General features: G+C 47.2%; 2 protein-coding genes and 1 pseudogene across 2 annotated transcripts in view; 1 reads left to right on the forward strand and 2 right to left on the reverse strand.

The window, feature by feature from the left end:
* The window catches only part of chd4b (chromodomain helicase DNA binding protein 4b), a 38,077-nt gene extending 28,062 nt beyond the window's left edge, over positions 1-10,015 (reverse strand). The window contains exons 1-11 of the mRNA XM_053640576.1: positions 9,564-10,015; positions 8,831-8,913; positions 8,590-8,705; positions 8,166-8,426; positions 7,922-8,040; positions 7,481-7,773; positions 7,198-7,310; positions 5,986-6,103; positions 3,843-4,012; positions 3,444-3,704; positions 3,139-3,342 (exon numbers count right to left, since the gene is read on the reverse strand). Of these exons, the coding sequence (XP_053496551.1) occupies positions 3,139-3,342; positions 3,444-3,704; positions 3,843-4,012; positions 5,986-6,103; positions 7,198-7,310; positions 7,481-7,773; positions 7,922-8,040; positions 8,166-8,426; positions 8,590-8,705; positions 8,831-8,888 (1,713 nt within the window). The 5' untranslated portion in view covers positions 8,889-8,913; positions 9,564-10,015. The remainder of the gene's footprint in view (positions 1-3,138; positions 3,343-3,443; positions 3,705-3,842; positions 4,013-5,985; positions 6,104-7,197; positions 7,311-7,480; positions 7,774-7,921; positions 8,041-8,165; positions 8,427-8,589; positions 8,706-8,830; positions 8,914-9,563) is intronic.
* LOC128616015 (uncharacterized) lies at positions 5,266-5,384 on the forward strand (annotated as a pseudogene).
* A 2,076-nt stretch (positions 10,016-12,091) lies between the features above and the next one.
* The window catches only part of wnt4b (wingless-type MMTV integration site family, member 4b), an 11,064-nt gene continuing 655 nt past the window's right edge, over positions 12,092-22,500 (reverse strand). The window contains exons 1-8 of the mRNA XM_053640874.1: positions 22,322-22,500; positions 21,711-21,864; positions 20,469-20,553; positions 20,131-20,262; positions 14,134-14,276; positions 13,811-13,951; positions 13,396-13,558; positions 12,092-13,161 (exon numbers count right to left, since the gene is read on the reverse strand). The exon at positions 22,322-22,500 is cut by the window's right edge and continues 655 nt beyond it. Coding sequence (XP_053496849.1) covers positions 12,992-13,161; positions 13,396-13,558; positions 13,811-13,951; positions 14,134-14,276; positions 20,131-20,262; positions 20,469-20,553; positions 21,711-21,864; positions 22,322-22,410 — 1,077 coding nt within the window. The 5' untranslated portion in view covers positions 22,411-22,500 and the 3' untranslated portion in view covers positions 12,092-12,991. The remainder of the gene's footprint in view (positions 13,162-13,395; positions 13,559-13,810; positions 13,952-14,133; positions 14,277-20,130; positions 20,263-20,468; positions 20,554-21,710; positions 21,865-22,321) is intronic.

A 22,500-nucleotide genomic window follows, 5' to 3' on the forward strand; every position in this document is an offset into this window, starting at 1 on the left:
TGTGTGTGTGTGTGTACCTGTAGTTCCTGAACCCATGAGCTGTGTGTGTGTGTGTGTGTGTGTGTACCTGTAGTTCCTGAGCCCATGAGCAGTGTGTGTGTGTGTGTGTACCTGTAGTTCCTGAACCTATAAGCTGTGTGTGTGTGTACCTGTAGTTCCTGAACCCATGAGCAGTGTGTGTGTGTGTGTGTGTGTGTGTGTGTGTGTGTACCTGTAGTTCCTGAACCCATGAGCAGTGTGTGTGTGTGTGTGTGTGTGTACCTGTAGTTCCTGAACCCATGAGCAGTGTGTGTGTGTGTGTGTGTGTGTACCTGTAGTTCCTGAACCCATGAGCAGTGTGTGTGTGTGTGTGTGTGTACCTATAGCTCCTGAACCCATGAGCAGTGTGTGTGTGTGTGTGTGTGTGTGTGTGTGTGTGTGTGTACCTGTAGTTCCTGAACCCATGAGCAGTGTGTGTGTGTGTATGTACCTGTAGTTCCTGAACCCATGAGCAGTGTGTGTGTGTGTGTACCTGTAGTTCCTGAACCCATGAGCAGTGTGTGTGTGTGTGTGTGTGTACCTGTAGTTCCTGAACCCATGAGCAGTGTGTGTGTGTGTGTGTGTGTGTGTGTGTGTGTACCTGTAGTTCCTGAACCCATGAGCAGTGTGTGTGTGTGTGTGTGTACCTGTAGTTCCTGAACCCATGAGCAGTGTGTGTGTACCTGTAGTTCCTGAACCCATGAGCTGTGTGTGTGTGTGTGTGTGTGTGTGTGTGTGTACCTGTAGTTCCTGAACCTATAAGCTGTGTGTGTGTGTGTGTGTGTACCTGTAGTTCCTGAACCCATGAGCAGTGTGTGTGTACCTGTAGTTCCTGAACCCATGAGCAGTGTGTGTGTGTGTACCTGTAGTTCCTGAACCCATGAGCAGTGTGTGTGTGTGTACCTGTAGTTCCTGAACCCATGAGCAGTGTGTGTGTGTGTACCTGTAGTTCCTGAACCCATGAGCAGTGTGTGTGTGTGTGTGTGTACCTGTAGTTCCTGAACCCATGAGCAGTGTGTGTGTGTGTGTGTGTACCTGTAGTTCCTGAACCCATGAGCAGTGTGTGTGTGTGTGTGTGTACCTGTAGTTCCTGAACCCATGAGCAGTGTGTGTGTGTGTGTGTGTACCTGTAGTTCCTGAACCCATGAGCAGTGTGTGTGTGTGTGTGTGTGTACCTATAGCTCCTGAACCCATGAGCAGTGTGTGTGTGTGTGTGTGTACCTGTAGTTCCTGAACCCATGAGCAGTGTGTGTGTGTGTGTGTGTGTACCTATAGCTCCTGAACCCATGAGCAGTGTGTGTGTGTGTGTGTGTGTACCTATAGCTCCTGAACCCATGAGCAGTGTGTGTGTGTGTGTGTGTGTACCTATAGCTCCTGAACCCATGAGCAGTGTGTGTGTGTGTGTGTGTGTACCTGTAGCTCCTGAACCCATGAGCAGTGTGTGTGTGTGTGTGTGTACCTGTAGTTCCTGAACTCATGAGCAGTGTGTGTGTGTGTGTACCTGTAGTTCCTGAACCCATGAGCAGTGTGTGTGTGTGTGTGTGTGTGTGTGTGTACCTGTAGTTCCTGAACCCATGAGCAGTGTGTGTGTGTGTGTGTGTGTGTGTGTGTACCTGTAGTTCCTGAACCCATGAGCAGTGTGTGTGTGTGTGTACCTGTAGTTCCTGAACCCATGAGCAGTGTGTGTGTGTGTGTACCTGTAGTTCCTGAACCCATGAGCAGTGTGTGTGTGTGTGTGTGTGTGTGTGTGTGTATACCTGTAGTTCCTGAACCCATGAGCAGTGTGTGTGTGTGTGTGTACCTGTAGTTCCTGAACCCATGAGCAGTGTGTGTGTGTGTGTGTACCTGTAGTTCCTGAACCCATGAGCAGTGTGTGTGTGTGTGTGTACCTGTAGTTCCTGAACCCATGAGCAGTGTGTGTGTGTGTGTGTGTACCTGTAGTTCCTGAACCCATGAGCAGTGTGTGTACCTGTAGTTCCTGAACCCATGAGCAGTGTGTGTGTGTGTGTGTACCTGTAGTTCCTGAACCCATGAGCAGTGTGTGTGTGTGTGTGTGTACCTGTAGTTCCTGAACCCATGAGCAGTGTGTGTGTGTGTGTGTACCTGTAGTTCCTGAACCCATGAGCAGTGTGTGTGTGTGTGTGTGTACCTGTAGTTCCTGAACCCATGAGCAGTGTGTGTGTGTGTGTGTACCTGTAGTTCCTGAACCCATGAGCAGTGTGTGTGTGTGTGTGTACCTGTAGTTCCTGAACCCATGAGCAGTGTGTGTGTGTGTGTGTACCTGTAGTTCCTGAACCCATGAGCAGTGTGTGTGTGTGTGTACCTGTAGTTCCTGAACCCATGAGCAGTGTGTGTGTGTGTGTGTGTACCTGTAGTTCCTGAACCCATGAGCAGTGTGTGTGTGTGTACCTGTAGTTCCTGAACCCATGAGCAGTGTGTGTGTGTACCTGTAGTTCCTGAACCCATGAGCAGTGTGTGTGTGTGTGTGTGTGTGTGTGTATACCTGTAGTTCCTGAACCCATGAGCAGTGTGTGTGTGTGTGTACCTGTAGTTCCTGAACCCATGAGCAGTGTGTGTGTGTACCTGTAGTTCCTGAACCCATGAGCAGTGTGTGTGTGTGTGTGTGTGTGTACCTGTAGTTCTTGAACCCATGAGCAGTGTGTGTGTGTGTACCTGTAGTTCCTGAACCCATGAGCAGTGTGTGTGAGCAGTGTGTGTGTGTGTGTGTGTATGTACCTGTAGTTCCTGAACCCACGAGCTGTGTGTGTGTGTGTGTACCTGTAGTTCCTGAACCCACGAGCTGTGTGTGTGTGTACGTGTAGTTCCTGAACCCACGAGCTGTGTGTGTGTGTGTGTATATACGTGTAGTTCCTGAACCCACGAGCTGTGTGTGTGTGTGTGTGTGTGTGTGTGTGTGTGTGTGTGTACCTGTAGTTCCTGAACCCATGAGCTGTGTGTGTGTGTGTGTGTGTACCTGTAGTTCCTGAACCCATGAGCTGTGTGTGTGTGTACCTGTAGTTCCTGAACCCATGAGCAGTGTGTGTGTGTGTGTGTACACCTGTAGTTCCTGAACCCATGAGCTGTGTGTGTGTGTGTGTGTGTGTGTGTATGTGTGTGTACCTGTAGTTCCTGAACCCATGAGCAGTGCCAGTATGACATGTTGCACCACTTTACGAAAAACTCCCTCTCCTTTCGGCCAATCAGAGGAGGTGGATCAGGGGAGTCGGCGGGGAGGTCGGGTGGGCGGGGCACTGGAATTGGAGGCGGGGCTTCACCCCAGCGCCATGTGAGAACTTTCTGGACTTTTCCCTTCAGAGGAGGACACTGAGGAACATCATCACAACACAGATAAGATACGTGCAGGAAGATGGGGAGAGTAACTTTAAACAGCATGGTCACATTTCTAACACACACACACGTCTCACCCTGCAGCGGGGGCAGATCCACTCTCCATTGGGGATGTCCGGTAGGGGGGGGTTGAGGCAGTGCAGGTGATAAGATGATGGACAGGTATCACAGCACAGCAGCTCTCCTCCATCCTTACACACGCGACAGTACTCCATGTGATGATCATCCTCCTCCTCCTCCTCCTCCTCCATCCCTCCATCATCCCTCATCCCTCTATCATTCTCCTCCTCACCTTCTGAGCTCTCCTCTCGCGCCTCCCACTGGATCCCCTCCTTCTCCTGACAGACAGACAAAATGATTTAAAAATGACATTCTTGTCTTTACACGTGTACCATACTATGGCTAAACAGACAGACAGATGGATGGAACAACAGACAGACAGACGGATGAACAGACAGACAGGTGGCTGAACGTACACAGTGTGGGCAGCTCCACGTGCCCTCAGGGGCTTTCTCCATGTCAGGGTCGAGACACACCATGTGATAGGCTCTGGGACACGTGTCACACAAGATGATCTCCCCGCCCTGCTGACACACCTCACAGTAATCCTGATGATCCGTCTCGTACCCGTCTCCTTCCTCACTCACTGGGGGGAGGGGGGGACAGGGTCAGGGGGACACACAACACCTCTGTCTCAACTCACATCATATACACCAACAGCTGTATGCAAATTCCATTTAATCAGCGCATCACTCAGGCTTCAGGACGAAACGCAGCACAGCAGCCATGACGGAGTTAAACGGTAACACGGGCGCTCTTGATTTAAAAAACTGCACCGTGTTTCACTTTTTATTGATCTGTCTGAGGCGATCGATACAGCTGACCACGCCATCCTGAAGCACAGACTGTCTAGTCCAGGACTTTCTGAACATGCGGCCACTTCCTGTCTGATACAGCACAGTGCACACCATGTGAGGGGCTTTCATCAGACAAAATGGCGGTCTGTAACGGTGTGCCTCAAGGCTCTGTACTCTGTCCCCTCTTCTTCACGGTTTATACAACTATCATTTTTACGCTAATGACAACTGATTCTGATACCTCGTATAAATCTCCTGGGATTTTAATTGATGATGGTCTTTCTGTTCAACCCTGTATTCAGCAACTGGGACTGTAACTGGGATTCAGCTGAAACTGGGACTGTAACTGGGATTCAGCTGAACCTGGGACTGTAACTGGGATTCAGCTGAAACTGGGACTGTAACTGGGATTCAGCTGAAACTGGGACTGTAACTGGGATTCAGCTGAACCTGGGACTGTAACTGGGATTCAGCTGAAACTGGGACTGTAACTGGGATTCAGCTGAAACTGGGACTGTATTTCAGAAGTAAAGCTTGTTTTTCTTTTGAGGCTAAAAGGAGGCTGGTGTTAGCGACATTTCCAATTACGCTGGACTATGGCGATGTTTTATACACGAACGCTCCTGCCCAGGGTTTGAAATCGATTTCCACCCTTTACCACGGAGCACTGAGATGTATTCTAAACTACAAAACTCTTACTAGTCACTGCACTTTATAAGAAAGGGTTGTCTGGTCTTCTCTAGGCACCTGTAGGCTCAGTCACAGGTATATATTTATCTATAAAGCCATTCTGGAGTTTCTCCCGTCTTATTTGCTATTATTTTAAACGTAGCTGGTTGTCATGTGCACGGAGTTTCACATGCCCTTGTTTGTTTGTTTGTTTGTTGTCGCTTCGCTGTTTGCTTGCTACTTTTGTCCCCCTTCACTCTTCTCTCTCCCACCCTCTCCCTTTCTCCACAGTTCCTGCCAGTTGGTGGACGCGACCTCATCTCCAGTGGGGGCTTGTCTGGGATCTGAACCCGGGACCTCTTGCACCCACACGGCTTACAACCATACCACTCGGACACCGCCCGATCTCGTCTGATCTCTTAAGCTAAGCAGAGTCGGACCTGGATAGTACTTGGATGGGAGACTGCCTGGGAGTACCAGGTGCTGTGAGCTCTGGAGATGAGGTCACCATGAGCTTTTTAAAGCAGAGCTCCTCCCATTTCTGTGTTTCCCCGTCTTCAATTGGCCTAGCGGTTATAATGAATGAAGGCCGATCCACCAACTGGCAGGAACTGCGGAAAAAGGGAGAGGACAGGAGAGAGAAAGAGAAAAAAAAGGAGCAAGCAAAAAGCAAGGCAACAACAAACAAACAAACAAACAAACAAACAAACACGGCACATAACAGTGTTCTTCAGTCCGGTCACAGGACCTGATTTTACTACTACCTAAAACTACAACTAATCTTGGCAAAAGGGCTTTTATGTGCTCTGCTCCATCGGCCTGGAACGCCTTACACGGGAGCCTGAAAATGGGAAACTCGTCCTGCTAATCCTAACTAGTGTTGTTAGGTTTTTTATTCATGTTATTGACTTTTTATTTGTTTATGTTGTCTGTCTGTAAATGTGAAATGACTTGCTGCTGCCTAACTCGGCCAGGACGCTGTGGAAAGAGAGATTCGTAATCTCAAGAGTCTTTCCTGGTTAAATTAAAAAAAAAAAAATCATACTTCACCAACATGTTTTAATCACAGTGTGTGTGTGTGTGTATGTCACACCTTTCTTCTTCTTCTTGGAGTTCTTCAACTTTTTGCTCTTAGTGCGGCTGCTGCGGGTCGACCCGTCACTCACCGAAAAACCGTCAAAATCACTCTCGCCGTCATCATCCTCACCACTCTGAGAGAGAAACAGACAGAGGGAGGAGTTGGGGCGGAGTTTATAATAAACTGTAGGCTTGAGTGTGATTTGTGGGCGAGGTTTATAATAAACTAGGCCCGAGTATGATTTGGGGGCGGGGTTTATAATAAACTAGGCCTGAGTATGATTTGGGGGCGGGGTTTATAATAAACTAGGCCTGAGTATGATTTGGGGGTGGGGTTAATAATAAACTAGGCCTGAGTATGATTTGGGGGTGGGGTTTATAATAAACTAGGCCTGAGTATGAATTCAGGGCGGGGTTTATAATAAACTAGGCCCGAGTACGATTTGGGGGCAGGGTTTATAATAAACTAGGCCTGAGTACGATTTGGGGGCAGGGTTTATAATAAACTAGGCCTGAGTATGATTTGGGGGTGGGCTTTATAATAAACTAGGCCTGAGTATGAATTCAGGGCGGGGTTTATAATAAACTAGGCCTGAGTATGATTTGGGGGCAGGGTTTATAATAAACTAGGCCCGAGTATGATTTGGGGGTGGGGTTTATAATAAACAGTAGGCCCGAGTATGATTTTGGGGTGGGGTTGATAAACTGTAGGCTTGAGTATGATTTGGGGTGGGGTTTATGATAAACAGTAGGCTTGAGTATGATTTGGGGTGGGATTGGGGGTGGGGTTTATAATAAACTAGGCCTGAGTATGATTTGGGGGCGGGGTTTATAATAAACTAGGCCCGAGTATGATTTGGGGGCGGGGTTTATAATAAACTAGGCCCGAGTACGATTTGGGGGTGGGGTTTATAATAAACTAGGCCCGAGTATGATTTGGGAATGGGGTTTATAATAAACTGTAGGCTTGAGTATGATTTGGGTTGGGGGTGGGGTTTATAATAAACAGTAGGCTTGAGTATGATTTGGGGGTGGGGTTTATAATAAACAGTAGGCTTGAGTATGATTTGGGTTGGGGGTGGGGTTTATAATAAACAGTAGGCTTGAGTATGATTTGGGTTGGGGGTGGGGTTTATAATAAACAGTAGGCTTGAGTATGATTTGGGGCAGGGTTTCTAATAAACTAGGCCTGGGAATGATTTGGGGGTGGGGTTTATAATAAACTTACTGATGATCTTTTCCTCTTGAATGCAGCCAGTTTGATTTTGAGCGGCGCCACTTTCTTCGCTTTAGATTTCTTATCCTGTGGTTTGGGCTTCGTCTTTCTGCGAGCATTCGGGCCTGAACACACACACACACACACACACACACACAGTGTGAGCAGACACACTGACAATTATATATCTGTCCAATAATCTAACTGTTAACATAAATACAATCATCTGTCCCACTATTACTGAATTATCTCTTCACTACTCCTTCACTAATCTCTCTGTCTCTCTCTCTCTCACCTTTGCCCTCTTTGGTCTTGGCTTTGCGTAGTGGTGGTGCAGCAGGCGCTGGTTGTGTTGTCGTCGTTGCCGTTACCGAGGATGACGATGTTGTCGTTGCTATGGAAGGGGTCCCAGGTCCTGCTAGCTCCACCCCTCTAGGTGCAGTGACGGTGTCGACAGTCAGAGGGGCGGGGCCAGCGTTTGCAGATGCCCTGATGGGGTTATTGGTGCTGAACTCACGCCACTTGGCTCCCAGCACCATCATCATCTTTGACACGGCGATTTTTGGGTTCCGTGCTGCGATCAGCGGCCTGAGAGAAAGAGACAGAGCATCACCGTTAGCATCACTCCATCTCCCTATTTATTCCTCCATCATTCCTCCCCCTGGTTTGGGGCGAGGTCTGAAACAGGGCGTGGCTCTGTGACTCGAGCAGCAGGACAAACAGCAGAGTGCTGTACCTGATCATCTGACTGAAGGCTTTGTAGTTGGTGAGCGTGTGATAGTCCTCCTGTGTGAAGGTGTGGTCGATGTCCTTCATCCCCCACTCTGCCAGGAGCTGAGACGAAGACTTCGGCCCCTGGACACACACACACACACACACACACACACAAGTAAGAAAGAAAGAAAGAAGGACAGATAAAATAATATTGCATTTGTTGAATACAACTGAGCATCGTTATAGTTTAACCTTTAACCCCTCACCTGTCCAGTGTCTTCATCGTCGTCTTCCTCATCTTCTTCCTCCGGGTCTGGAACTTTCCGTTTGTTTTTCCCTCCGCCGCTCTTCTCTGCTTTCTTCCTGTCTTTGGAGGAGGAGCTGGACTTCTTCTTCTTCTTCTTGCTGGGGGCGTAATCGCTCCCCTCGCTGTCGGATCGCACGGGCCGCTCTTCCTCCTCCTCCTCCTCTTCCTCCTCCACCAGCCGCAGAGCCTCCAGAGCTTCAGGAGAGCTCACCATCACCTCCTACAGGACAGGAGGTGGAACACACACACACACACACACACACACACACACACACACACACACACACACACAGAGCTCAGACCTTCTTTCATCACAGAGTACAGTGGTGTTGGACTTCTGACTGGTGTTTAGGTGTGTGTGTGTGTGTGTGTGTGTGTGTGACCTCTCGGAGGGCTTTCTGTCGTCTACTGCTCCTACTCTCTTTACTCTTCTTTGCTTTTTTCTTCTTCTTGGATTTTGGAGGTTCCATCTCAGGTGCGTGTTCCTCTGCTCCATCATCTGTCCGCCGCACCACAACACATTCAACACATTTGAGTAAATACCACACACTGGGCTTCAGTGTTCGAGCTCAGCAGGACAGACCTGAGCTTCAGATGAGAATTGTTCATGTTAAACCTCCTCACCTTCTAACAGCCTCCTGGAGCTGAAATGCTCTGCGGGTTCCTCTTCACTTCCTGACATTCTGGAAGCACAAACGCTCGCGCATCTGCTAACACATATTTCATAATATATATATATATATTTAAATATGGTTATTTTTTATTTAGTTATAGTTATTTATACACAGTTTATAGCCTGATGTTTTAACTTCCCTTCACTTCTGTGTCACTTTCTACACCCGCATTCTGATTCAGGCCGCCCTATTTATGTTCTGATTGGTCAACTAGTGTCCCGCCTCTAGCGATGTGATTGGCGAACGGCTCGCATTCGCGCGGAGAACAGCAACACGTACCAATAGCAGCACGGATGCCGAGATGTACTGAGGGAAAGTGGGCGTGGCTTGTTCAATACGGATAGGGAAAGAAAAAAAACACCTGAGGTGAAGTTTGGCTAGCAGGACGTCTTATCCTTATTAGCAGGTGGCGAAAACAAACCTAAATGCTGATATTTATTTATTACACCCACGCCGATTTTTATTTATTATCACTCGACTGTTTTGCAAGTAAGCGTGGGAGTAACTTAAAATGGGACAGAAGCTAGCTAGGCTAAGCTAACGAAACTGTCAAAATGGTTGAGTCCAAGTTCAGGGCTTTATCACTTACTGACAGTTTGTAAACAGAAACCGAAACATTTCCACTGCGCTGCAAACACACAACAATAAACACACACCAAGCGGATTACAGTCCGATTACTCACAGGTCAGCCCGAGGAACAGGTAACCCGCTTCTGCTGCCTTTATTTCAGATCAGAATTCAATTAAACCCTCATTAAACTAATCTTCAACTTCCGGGGAAAGAAAAAGCTGCTAAACTGCTGTAATGTTGTTTAGACACGACGGCCAGTGTTCACCCCCTGCTTTTCCTCTCCAATCCCTCACACACACACTCACACACACAAAGAGAGACCAGGGGGGGGTGGACATCCCATAATAATCCTGCACGCACACACACTGAACTCAGCACAGCCACCTCGCAACCTACAGACCATAATAGTCACCCTGCCTAATACACACACACACACACACACACACACACACACACTCTGTCCCTGCCCCCATAGCAACCATGTTACCATAGAGATGGCACCCCACCCTCCCTCTCGCTGCTCTGACATCCCATAATAGTCCAGTGCCATCCCATAATACACACAACTCCTAAAAAACAAGGGAAGGTTGGATGTGTGTGTGTGTGTTGGTGGGGGGCATTACAGTCAGTCACATGGTCTCTGGGGAAACTCTGGCACCTAGCAACCAGACCATAATAATCCTGGCAGGGCCGAGTGTCCACCTGGGCAGGATTTTAATCTGGAGACGAGTGACCTGTAATCTGTAACACAACGAGTTTAGAATAAAACACACACACACACACACACACACTAATGTAATCAATCCTACTAGTACTACTACTATTAATAATAATAATAATAATAATAACTACTACTGCTAACAATAATAATAATTTATTATTATTATTATTATTATTATTATTATTATTAAATAGGACAAATGATACCTATGCAAATGAGTTCAGGTCATTAAACAGGAAATAGTTTGATGGTTAGTGTGTGTGTGTGTGTGTGTGTGTGTGTGTGTGAGAGAGAGAGAGAGAGAGAGAGAGAGACCGTTTCAAGTCCAATCACCTCCATAAAAGTCACACAGGGTAATTGGAGGAGAACTGACCAATGTGATGAGATGAACATCAGCACTGATTACACAGTGATGCTGAATAACTGGGTCAGTGCCACATGATGTGGCATTATCACTCCTCCTCCTCCTCCTCCTCCTCCTCCTCATCTACTCATGTACTGGGAACATCAGCGCCTGCTAGAGGAGCTGTGAGGAGCAATGCTGAGGACCTGCTGATCTGTTCAGCACCGTCCAGCCTGGAGAACATCTATACCAGGACCACAGCAGCAAAGATCATGAAGGACCTCACACACTTCACACTCAAACAACAGACTGCTCTGGTGGATGAGGTCTGGGGAACAGTTTAGCTCCAACCTGACCATCTAATCACTGCCTTCCCTTCAGAAGTTCTTGATCAGCTAAAGCAGGAGTGTTAGATTTTGGTTGGAGATGAAACCTGCAGGAAGGCATGTTTGTAACGTTTGAACATCTCCCTGAACACGTACGTGAGCTCAGATATTTAATAACCTTTATTCTGCTCTGACGGCAACGCACTGACAACGGAGACTCCTTCCGTAAACGCTGAATAACATCTCCAGACAGAAAACTTCACCATGTCAGTGCTTTCATTAATGTGCTTATTAGCATTGGAGCGTCTGCCGAGCACGTCCCTGTGGCTGAGCCGTTACTATAGAAACCATAAGGTGTCAGAACGAGAGGTGATTGTAGATGATGGATTATAGATTGTAGATGATGTGGGGTTTAGATCAGATTTTTCCACTTTCACCTCATTGTGTTTCCTGCAGGAGCCGACATGCAACTGCAGTAATAGCAACATGTTTACATCCCCCCCCCACACACACACACACCTCATTCTACTAGATCAGTCACCATGGAGAATTGTGTGCGGAGATTCGCTGTTGGTCACCAATCAGGGTCGGAGTTGAGGAGGTGGAGTCATCCCCCCAAACACACGCGACATCCCATAATGCTTGAGTCATGCTCTGAATAGAGAGCACTTGGAGATGGAGTGAAAAGCACGTAACCCATGATGGACACTGACGTATGACCTACTTACTTTCACACACACATCGCTCTGATTCATAGAGTGTGTGTGTGTGTGTGTAGGAGCTAAATCTGTATCCTATAATATTCTCTGGGATGTCCACAGTAACCCAGTTACCCAGAAGCAGGTCAGCAGTATGGAGTGTGTACTGTCATTATAACGCATCATAACCTCCACTACTGCAGGAAGGATCCTGTACTACAGTGGGCGTGGCATAAAGGACCAATGCCGTTGGTCAGGTTGAATTCTAATTACAGTCGTTACAGGGAAGTGGTTTAACTGTTTAACTGTTAAACTTCACCAGGCCAAAGAGGAATAAAATAAACGTAAGTGTATTAACTAGAGACAAAAACTATTTATGTTCATACTGGAGCTTGGAAAAGAAGGAAAAAAAGACTGTCAACAACAACAACAACAACAATAACATCATCACTGTACACAGAGTAATACTAATCAGCAGTTTGTGTACCAAACAGAAGTGTGTGTGTGTGTGTGAGAACAGATGAGCAATGACGAGCCGACGCTGCTGTAACCATGGCGATGAGTTTATTAAGTGAAACAAATGTTTGCGAGTCTGAAATAAATATGAGGTTATAATCAGTAACACTGAATATTACTAACACACCACGTGCTCTACTCTACACTTATTACACTCTCCATACTACAGCAGGGTGTGTTACAGGGTTAATCTCCACCTTAAAGCTTTGTCTCATACAGTTAGTGTGTGTGTGTGTGTCAGAGTTCAGGGTTTCACCCCATCTATTATCGTTATCATACTCACATGTTAATGTATTGTATAATAAGAGATTTTATACTGAATGTGAATTGAAGCAAAGCTGCTGATTGGCCGGCTGCCGTAACACCCGATATGACATCATCATCATCATCATCATCATCATCAGGCAGCTGGAATTCACCTTTCATTTATCACTCGTTTAGTTAATGTGCGCACATGTGCATGTTGAAAAACACCAATCAGACGTAAATTACAGAGAACATTCATGGCACGGTTGATTTACATTTAGCCTAAAATATCTACAGTTCACAGAGAGCTGAAAATGACAAAATGACGACTAAAAGGGTGCCATTACTTTTGTCCTTGGTGTGAATGGTGAGTCTTATTTTTCCTGTGTTATGGACTCCTGACTGCCACAACAGAAATAGATCATGAGTTCGCTTCCCAATGATAGCACACACCCTCTGTGGGTGGAGTCCAAGACAGCATGATTAGCAGAGCTACCTGTCACAGTGACGCTAGCCAATCGTGGGTGTCGGTGAGCTCGTGTATGTGGAAGAGGACGGACAGCGGATTTGTTTCGGGTCATTAATATGAAATGTGGGTGTGTAATGAAGTGATTTATACTTGACGGTGTAATCTGTGTTTATAATCACAGCAAGTCATCAACATGAGATGAAATGGTCTGTGTGTGTGTGTCACTCTCTGCAGGTGTGTATGAGCACTGTGTTTCTACATTGCTGACACCGGACTGAGCAGCACCAGGAGAATTTGCAGGAGCAGCGCTGAACCACTTCGGCTCGACCCGAGCGGAAACCTGGACCACAGCACAGCAGTTCGCAGCCGTCCGGGGCTAAGCGTGACGTCCCTGTGTGTCAGGAAAAGGGCGGGGCACAGAGACGAGGGGGTGGAGCAAACAGAGAGAGAGAGAGATGTATGACAATCCTGTTTATACTGATGTACACCAGTACCATATGGAAATGAAGGGGTGGGGTATGGAGATGAGGGGGGAGAGCAAATGGTGCTGTAATAGCTTGTGTGGGCATTATAAGGAAAAGGGGGTGGGGCTATGACATCATGCTTGTACGTTTTGTAAACGTACCATTGCAGCGACGGCCAGCGGTTCCCAGGATGCCGTTCTCAGGGTCCAGGCGACAGAAATCAGGAGAAGCGGCCAAGTAGACGAGATCTCGAGCAGCAGGCGGCTTCACGTCAGGGTCCTTCGGCAGCAGAGCGGCACGAGATCCAATACGTGTCAGACGCACCTGAGAATCAACAGGTGACCTTTGACCTTACTGGACATCCAAGATCAGTGACAGTGGTGTCTATGTCTGGTTAGAATTCTTAAATAACGCTGGTTCCGTCCCAAGCACCAGTACAGCAACAGATTCTAGATTAGTGACACTTCCTGTTAGTGAGTATTACAGATATTACCCATAATTCACTGCAAATCGTAAAAGCTGCGGTATCGAAAGCATTTCAATCCGACGTGGGATGCGGCCTGAGACGTGTTGTACCTCTGTGGCTCCGTCGAATCGTTCCTTCAGTACAGCACCGACTCTGCGGAACGGAGGCATCACCTTCCAGCAGGTTCTGAGCTCACAGGAACCCGAAACACCGTGACACTTACACTCCACCTGCATGTTGTGGAGGATAGCCTGGAGAGAGAGAGAGAGAGAGAGAGACAGAGAGAGAGAAAGAGAGACAGAGAGAAAGAGACAGAGAGACAGAGAGAGAGAGAAAGAGAGAGAGAGGATGTAACTGAGTGAAATATGGAGGGACACTCCTGTCTATCAGAATCCATTCCATATCGTCTGTCTGTCTGTCTGTCTGCGCTCACCTTTCGTCCTGCTTCGTTATTGTGGATGTTCATTAGCGGTCGCCCTGATGATGTGCCCTTCACTCGCTCTGGCTCATCAACAAACGTCTGAGAGAATGCAACACCGTACGACAGATTATCTGAACACCCCGACCACTGGAACCCTGCAGAGAGACATGAGGAAACGAGGACAGGGGGACATGAGAAAACGAGGAAATTAGGACGTGAGGAAATGAGGACGTGAGGAAATGAGGACCTGAGGATGTGAGGAAATGAGGAAGTGAGGAAATGAGGATATGTGAGGATGTGAGGAAATGAGGACGTGAGGATGTGAGGAAATGAGGACGTGAGGATATGAGGACGTGAGGAAATGAGAAATGAGGACGTGAGGAAATGAGAAATGAGGACGTGAGGAAATGAGGATATGAGGATTTGAGTAAATGAGGATGTGAGGACGTGAGTAAATGAGGACGTGAGGATGTGAGGAAACAAGGACATAAGGACATGAGGAAATGAGGACGTGAGGAAATGAGGATGTGAGGACATGAGGAAATGAGGACGTGAGAATGTGAGGAAATGAGGACCTGAGGACATGAGAATGTGAGGAAATGAGGACGTGAGGAAACGAGGACGTGAAGAAATGAGGACGTGAGGAAATGAGGATGAGGACGTGAGGACATGCGGACATGAGGAAACGAGGACGTGAGGACATGCGGATGTGAGGAAATGAGGACATGACGATGCAAGCAAATGAGGACGTGAGGAAATGAGGACGTGAGGAAGTGATGAAATGAGGACGAGGATGTAAAGACATGAGCATGTGAGGAAATGAGGACGTGAGGACGTGAGGAAATGTGGACAGGAGGACATGAGGAAATGAAGTGAGGACGTGAGGAAATGAGGACATGAGGACATGAGGACATGCGGAAATGAAGAAATGAGGATGTGAGAATATGAGGAAATGAGAACGTGAGAATGTGAGGAAATGAGGACGTGAGGACATGAGGAAATGAGGACCTGAGGAAATGAGGATGTGAGGTAATGAGGACGTGAGGACATGAGGACGTGAGGACATGAGGAAATGAGGACCTGAGGAAATGAGGATGTGAGAATGTGAGGTAATGAGGACGTGAGGATGTGAGGAAACGAGGACGTGAGGACATGCGGATGTGAGGAAATGAGGACACGAGGTAATGAGGACGTGAGGAAATGAGGACAAGGACGTAAGGACAGGAGCATATGAGGAAATGAGGATGTGAGGAAATGAGGACAGACAGACGCGAGGAAATGAGGACCTGAGGAAGTGAGGAAATGAGGACCTGAGGAAATGAGGATGTGAGGAAATGAGGACGTGAGGACATGAGGAAATGAGCATGTGAGGAAATGAGGACGTGAGGACATGCGGACAGGAGGAAATGAGGATGTGAGGATGCGAGGAAATGAGGACATGAGGAAATGAGGACATGAGAATGTGAGGAAATGAGGACATGATGAAATGAGGACCTGAGGAAATGAGGACGAGGATGTAAGGACATGAGCATGTGAGGAAATGAGGATGTGAGGACGTGAGGAAATGAGGGCAGGAGGACGTGAGGAAATGAGGACCTGAGGAAGTGAGGAAATTAGGACATGAGGATGTGAGGAAATGAGGATGTGAAAAAATGAGGATGTGAGGAATTGAGGATGTGAGGAAATGAGGACGTGAGGACATGAGGACGTGAAGAAATGAGCATGTGAGGAAATGAGGACGTGAGGAAGTGAGGACATGAGGGCATGAGGAAATGAGGACGTGACGAAATGAGGACGTGAGGAAATGAGGACGCGAGGAAATGAGGATGTGAGGAAATGAGGAGGTGAGGAAATGAGGATGTGAGGAAATGGGGACATGAGAATGTGAGGAAATGAGGACCAGAGGACGTGAGGAAATGAGAACATGAGGAAATGAGGATGAGGACATAAGGACATGAGCATGTGAGGAAATGAGGACGTCAGGAAATAAGGATGTGAGAACGTGAGGAAATGAGGACATGAGAACGTGAGGAAATGAGGACATGAGGAAATGAGGACCTGAGGAAATGAGGATGTGAGGACGTGAGGAAATGAGGATGTGAGGATGTGAGGAAATGAGGACCCGAGGAAGTGAGGAATTGAGGATGTGAGGAAATGAGGACGTGAGGACATGAGCATGTGAGGACGCGAGGAAATGAGGACATGAGGACATGCGGAAATGAAGAAATGAGTACATGCAGACGTGAGAATGTGAGGAAATGAGAACATGAGGAAATGAGGACCTGAGGAAATGAGGACATAAGGAAGTGAGGACGTGAGGATGTGAGGAAATGAGGATGTGAGGACGTGAGGAAATGAGGATGTGAGGAATTGAGGATGTGAGGACGTGAGGACATGAGGACGTGAGGAAATGAGGATGTGAGGACGCGCGGAAATGAGGACGTGAGGACATGCGGAAATGAAGAAATTAGTACATGAGGACGTGAGAATGTGAGGAAATGGGGATGTGAGGAAATGAGAACATGAGGACATGAGGAAATGAGGACGTGAGGAAATGAGGACCTGAGGAAATGAGGATGTGAGAATGTGAGGAAATGAGGACATGAGGAAATGAGGATGTGAAGATGTGAGGAAACGAGGACGTGAGGACATGCGGACATGAGGAAATGAGGACGTGTGGACATGTGGATATGAGGAAATGAGGGCATGAGGATGTGAGGACGTGAGGAAATGAGGACATGAGGACCTGAGGATGTGAGGAAATGAGGACATGAGGAAATGAGGACGAGGACGTAAGGACATGAGCATGTGAGGAAATGAGGACGTGAGGAAATGAGGACGTAAGGAAATGAGGACGTGAGGATGTGAGGACGCGAGGAAATGAGGACCTGAGGATGTGAGGAAATGAGGACATGAGGAAATGAGGACGAGGACGTAAGGACATGAGCATGTGAGGAAATGAGGACGTGAGGAAATGAGGACGTGAGGAAATGAGGACGTGAGGATGTGAGGATGCAAGGAAATGAGGACGTGAGGAAATGAGGACAGGAGGACGTGAGGAAATGAAGACCTGAGGACATAAGGATGTGAGGAAATGAGGATGTGAGGACGCGAGGAAATGAGGACATGCGGAAATGAAGAAATGAGTACATGCAGACGTGAGAATGTGAGGAAATGAGGACATGAGGAAATGAGGACCTGAGGAAATGAGGACGCGAGGAAATGAGGACATAAGGAAGTGAGGACGTGAGGATGTGAGGAAATGAGGATGTGAGGACGTGAGGAAATGAGGATGTGAGGAATTGAGGATGTGAGGATGTGAGGACGTGAGGACATGAGGACGTGAGGAAATGAGGATGTGAGGACGTGAGGACATGCGGAAATGAAGAAATGAGTACATGAGGACGTGAGAATGTGAGGAAATGAGGATGTGAGGAAATGAGAACATGAGGACATGAGGAAATGAGGACGTGAGGAAATGAGGACCTGAGGAAATGAGGATGTGAGAATGTGAGGAAATGAGGACATGAGGAAATGAGGACGTGAAGATGTGAGGAAACGAGGACGTGAGGACATGCGGACATGAGGAAATGAGGACATGTGGACATGTGGATGTGAGGAAATGAGGGCATGAGGATGTGAGGACGCGAGGAAATGAGGACATGAGGACCTGAGGATGTGAGGAAATGAGGACATGAGGAAATGAGGACGAGGACGTAAGGACATGAGCATGTGAGGAAATGAGGACGTGAGGAAATGAGGACGTAAGGAAATGAGGACGTGAGGATGTGAGGACGCAAGGAAATGAGGACGTGAGGAAATGAGGACAGGAGGACGTGAGGAAATGAAGACCTGAGGACATAAGGATGTGAGGAAATGAGGATGTGAGGAGGTGAGGAAATGAGGACGTGAGGACATGAGGATGTGAGGACATGCGGAAATGAAGAAATGAGTACATGAGGACGTGAGAATGTGAGGAAATGAGGATGTGAGGAAATGAGAACGTGAGGACATGAGGAAATGAGGACGTGAGGAAATGAGGATGTGAAGATGTGAGGAAATGAGGACGTGAGGAAATGAGAACATGAGGAAATGCGGACCTGAGGATGTGAGGAAATGAGGACATGAGGAAATGAGGACGAGGACGTGAGCATGTGAGGAAATGAGGACGTGAGGAAATGAGGACGTGAGGATGTGAGGAAATGAGGACGTGAGGAAATGAGGACATGAGGATATGAGAACGCGAGGAAATGAAGACGTGAGGAAATGAGGATGTGAGGAATTGAGGATGTGCGGAAATGAGCATGTGAGGAAATGAGGACGTGAGGGTGTGAGGAAATGAGGACGTGAGGAAATGAGGACATGAGGATGTGAGGACGCGAGGAAATGAGGACGTGAGGAAATGAGGAGGTGAGGAAATGAGGACGTGAGGAAATTAGGACATGAGAATGTGAGGAAATGAGGACCAGAGGACGTGAGGAAATGAGGACATGAGGACATGAGGAAATGAGGACGAGGATGTAAGGACATGAGCATGTGAGGAAATGAGGAAGTGAGGAAATGAGGACGTGAGGAAATGAGGACAGGAGGACGTGAGGAAATGAGGATGTGAGGAAATGAGGATGTGAGGAATTGAGGATGTGAGGAAATGAGGACGTGAGGACATGAGGACGTGAGGAAATGACGACGTGAAGAAATGACGACGTGAAGAAATGAGGACGTCCCTCTTCATTAGGTTTCAAATCCTGAGACTGATGGAAAACACTGATTTCATGTCTGTAATCCTTCCTGCGCTGCTTTGGATCGATGTTTGGGTTCTTTATCTTATTATAAAGTCCAGCTATGGTCACGTTGTCACTGGCAAAGACAACCAGGTTTTGGGCTGAAATATCCTGATACTCAGCAGAAATCATGATGTCACCTGTACAGAGGAAACGTTCTGGAGCAACAGCAGAACTCTTGGGGCTGAGAGTTTATTGTAAGTTCTCTTTTGGAGTGTTGAGAGAAAATATAATCTTATGAGAAGATAAAATAGTGTGTATATATTTTCCTCACAATCATTTCTACCTGTTTTCTTGGAGTGCCAATACTTTTGGAGTTAACCTGTGTTTGAGTTAATACTCTATTAAACAGAAGCTATGTGTTATAGCTTCTCCAATAACTAACCGTTGGTGTAACGTTAGCCAGCTAGTTATAGTTAATACCGTAATAAACAGCTGGTTATAGTTAATACCATGATAAACAGCTGGTTATAGTTAATACCGTGATAAACAGCTGGTTATAGTTAATACCGTGATAAACAGCTGGTTATAGTTAATACCATGATAAACAGCTGGTTATAGTTAATACCGTGATAAACAGCTGGTTATAGTTAATACCGTGATAAACAGCTGGTTATAGTTAATACCGTGATAAACAGCTGGTTATAGTTAATACCGTGATAAACAGCTAGTTATAGTTGATACCGTGATAAACAGCTAGTTATAGTTGATACCGTGATAAACAGCTAGTTATAGTTGATACCGTGATAAACAGCTGGTTATAGTTAATACCGTGATAAACAGCTAGTTATAGTTGATACCGTGATAAACAGCTGGTTATAGTTGATACCGTGATAAACAGCTGGTTATAGTTAATACCGTGATAAACAGCTGGTTATAGTTGATACCGTAATAAACAGCTGGTTATACTTGATACCGTGATAAACAGCTGGTTATAGTTAATACCGTGATAAACAGCTGGTTATAGTTAATACCGTGATAAACAGCTGGTTATAGTTAATACCGTGATAAACAGCTAGTTATAGTTAATACCGTAATAAACAGCTGGTTATTTCTGTGTATTTCTGCAGTCCTAATCATGTGACTGGTTTCAGCCAATAGGACTGTGGCAGTGTTTTTTTCTAATTATCTAACACTAGATAACTCAGGCAGTCTGGGTGTTTTTACATGTGTTTAGCACTGAAGTGTGTCTGTGTGTGTGTGTGTGTATGTGTGTGTGTATACACACCCTCAGGACTGACTCCCCTGACCTTGCGGTCACAGCCACACCTCTCCAGCTCCCCCCGGCTGCAGCCTCGCGTCACTGCAACAGCTACAGCTGCTGAGGAGAGGGCATGGACAAACGCCGCCTCCCGCGTCCCTGCAACACACACACACACACACACACACACACACACACACAGAGCTTAAGTTTGACTTGGTTAGATAATGATGTCATGTCTATCCTCTCGTCTCACTTCTTCACCTGATGTGTGTGTAAAGGTGTTAGAAATGGTGTGTGTGTGTGTGTGTGTGTGATGAAGGTGTGTGTGTGTCTGTAGAGGTGTTAGAAGTGAAATTGCTGACCTTGATTCATAACACGGCCGAACACGTTAACACCACGAGGAGTAGTGGAGCAGTTCCACCTCCGATTACGGAACTGATGCTGACACTGAGAGAGAGACACACAGGCGGGGAGAGAGAGAGAGAGAGAGAGACAGGCAGAGAGAGACAGATATACAGGCAGAGAGAGAGACAGGTAGAGAGAGAGAGAGACAGGCAGAGAGAGAGAGAGGTAGAGGGAGAGAGACAGGCAGAGAGAGAGATAGGCAGAGAGAGAGAGAGAGGCAGAGGGAGAGAGGCCGAGAGAGAGACAGGCAGAGAGAGACAGGCAGAGAGAGAGAGGCAGAGGGAGAGACAGGTGGAAAGAGAGAGAGTTGAATGGTTGAGAATCAGAAACAGGGCTGTAATAGTGATGTTTGTGTCAGTAAGAGAAATAAAATTAAATAAAATTAAATAAAACCCGGCCGGTTCTGTGAATACGGTTCCAGAATCCGTGCAGGAGAACTGAAGGGCTTTTCTGTGGAACTCCAGTTAGCACCGTCACACACCACACACACCGTCACGCTCCACACCCGCAGCATTGCTTGCAGTTTGGAGTTTGTAGGTGTGTACTGTGCTGCTGCTTGTGGGCGGGGCCTGTTCGCTAGTAAACTGTAGTAGCTACGTGTGTGTAATAAACACAGATGAAACACGGCACTAATCCGTGTGAACTTCAGCGGCGTGATTTACGTGTTACCTGCTCAGCTGGAACTTACTTCATGGATTAGATTAGCAAAGTGAGCTAACTGTCCTAGCTACGTACTTCTCACAGAGACAGCAGTAATCTCTGCTACGTTCTTCCAGCCACGCTTATGAGTTTTCTTCCATATTAGTGTAAAACAGTGAGCAGGAACTAACTGCAGGTAGGAACTAAAGTTGTGAGTGAGGAACTGAAGGAAGTGGGACCACATGCGTCGCTGGGAGAGTCGTGTGCTGTAGTGGTGAGCACGTTTCCCTCACATCTGCGGGGTTGGGGTTCGATTCCCGCCTCCGCCCAGTCTGTGTGTAGAGTTCACATGTTCTCCCCGTGCTTCGGGGGTTTCCTCCGGGTTACTCCGGTTTCCTCCCCCAGTCCAAATACGTGTGTGTGTGTGTGTGTGTGTGAGTGTGTGTGTGAGTGTGTGTGTGAGACGGTGGCTCCAGATTCCCTGTGCCCCTGTTTGGATAAGCGCTACAGAAATGGATGGAGAGAGAGAGAGAGAGAGATATTATCTGTCTGTCTCTCACCTCGTCGATGACCATCTCAGCCGCTCTGCGTACAGACTCCATCACTTCCTCTCGCGCCCTGCACACTCCCACCTGCCCCACTGACAGACCCCGTAGACGAACACACACCTCTGGACCTGACACCGGCCGAGAGCGCGGCACACGCACCAGAGAACTGCAGACAGACAGACAGACAGGTAGAGAGAGAGAAAATAACAAAGGCAACCACAGTTCATCTTTAGAAACATATTCATGTGATCTGGCAGAAATTGTAACTGAATGAATTTGTAGTTTTTGCTGAGGTAGAGACACAGACAGAGAGAGAGACAGACAGCGAGCGAGACAGATAGATAGAGAGAGAGACAGCGAGAGAGACAGACAGACAGAGTGCTAATGAAGTTAGGGTGCAGAGGGAATGAGTAGGAAGAGTTGTTATACACATACAGTAATAAGGTACATAGAAAAAAGTCATTATGCTAACTCAGCCCTTAATCCCACCCATATCCACACCCACAGTCCCACCTCTAATTATAATATTAAAGAATTAAGTCAAGTGAGTTGTTAGGAATCTGCAGGTGTGAGACGGTGGCGTTATTAGCGTTTACATATGTGTGATATCATCTTTCACTTACAGCCAGTTGGTTGCCATGGTGAGGTGGGTTGCCCATAGCAACAGCAGGAGGCGTCGTCCCGTGTGATTGACAGAAGAGACAGTGGGCATCAGACTGTCTATCCCTCCGTCTGTTCCTCTAGCTGTCTGTCTGCTTATCTATCTGTCTATCTATCAGTCTCTCTGTGTCTAATTGTCTGT

The sequence above is a fragment of the Ictalurus furcatus genome, chromosome 1 (genome assembly GCF_023375685.1).
Source record: "Ictalurus furcatus strain D&B chromosome 1, Billie_1.0, whole genome shotgun sequence".
NCBI classification, from domain to species: Eukaryota; Metazoa; Chordata; class Actinopteri; order Siluriformes; family Ictaluridae; genus Ictalurus; species Ictalurus furcatus.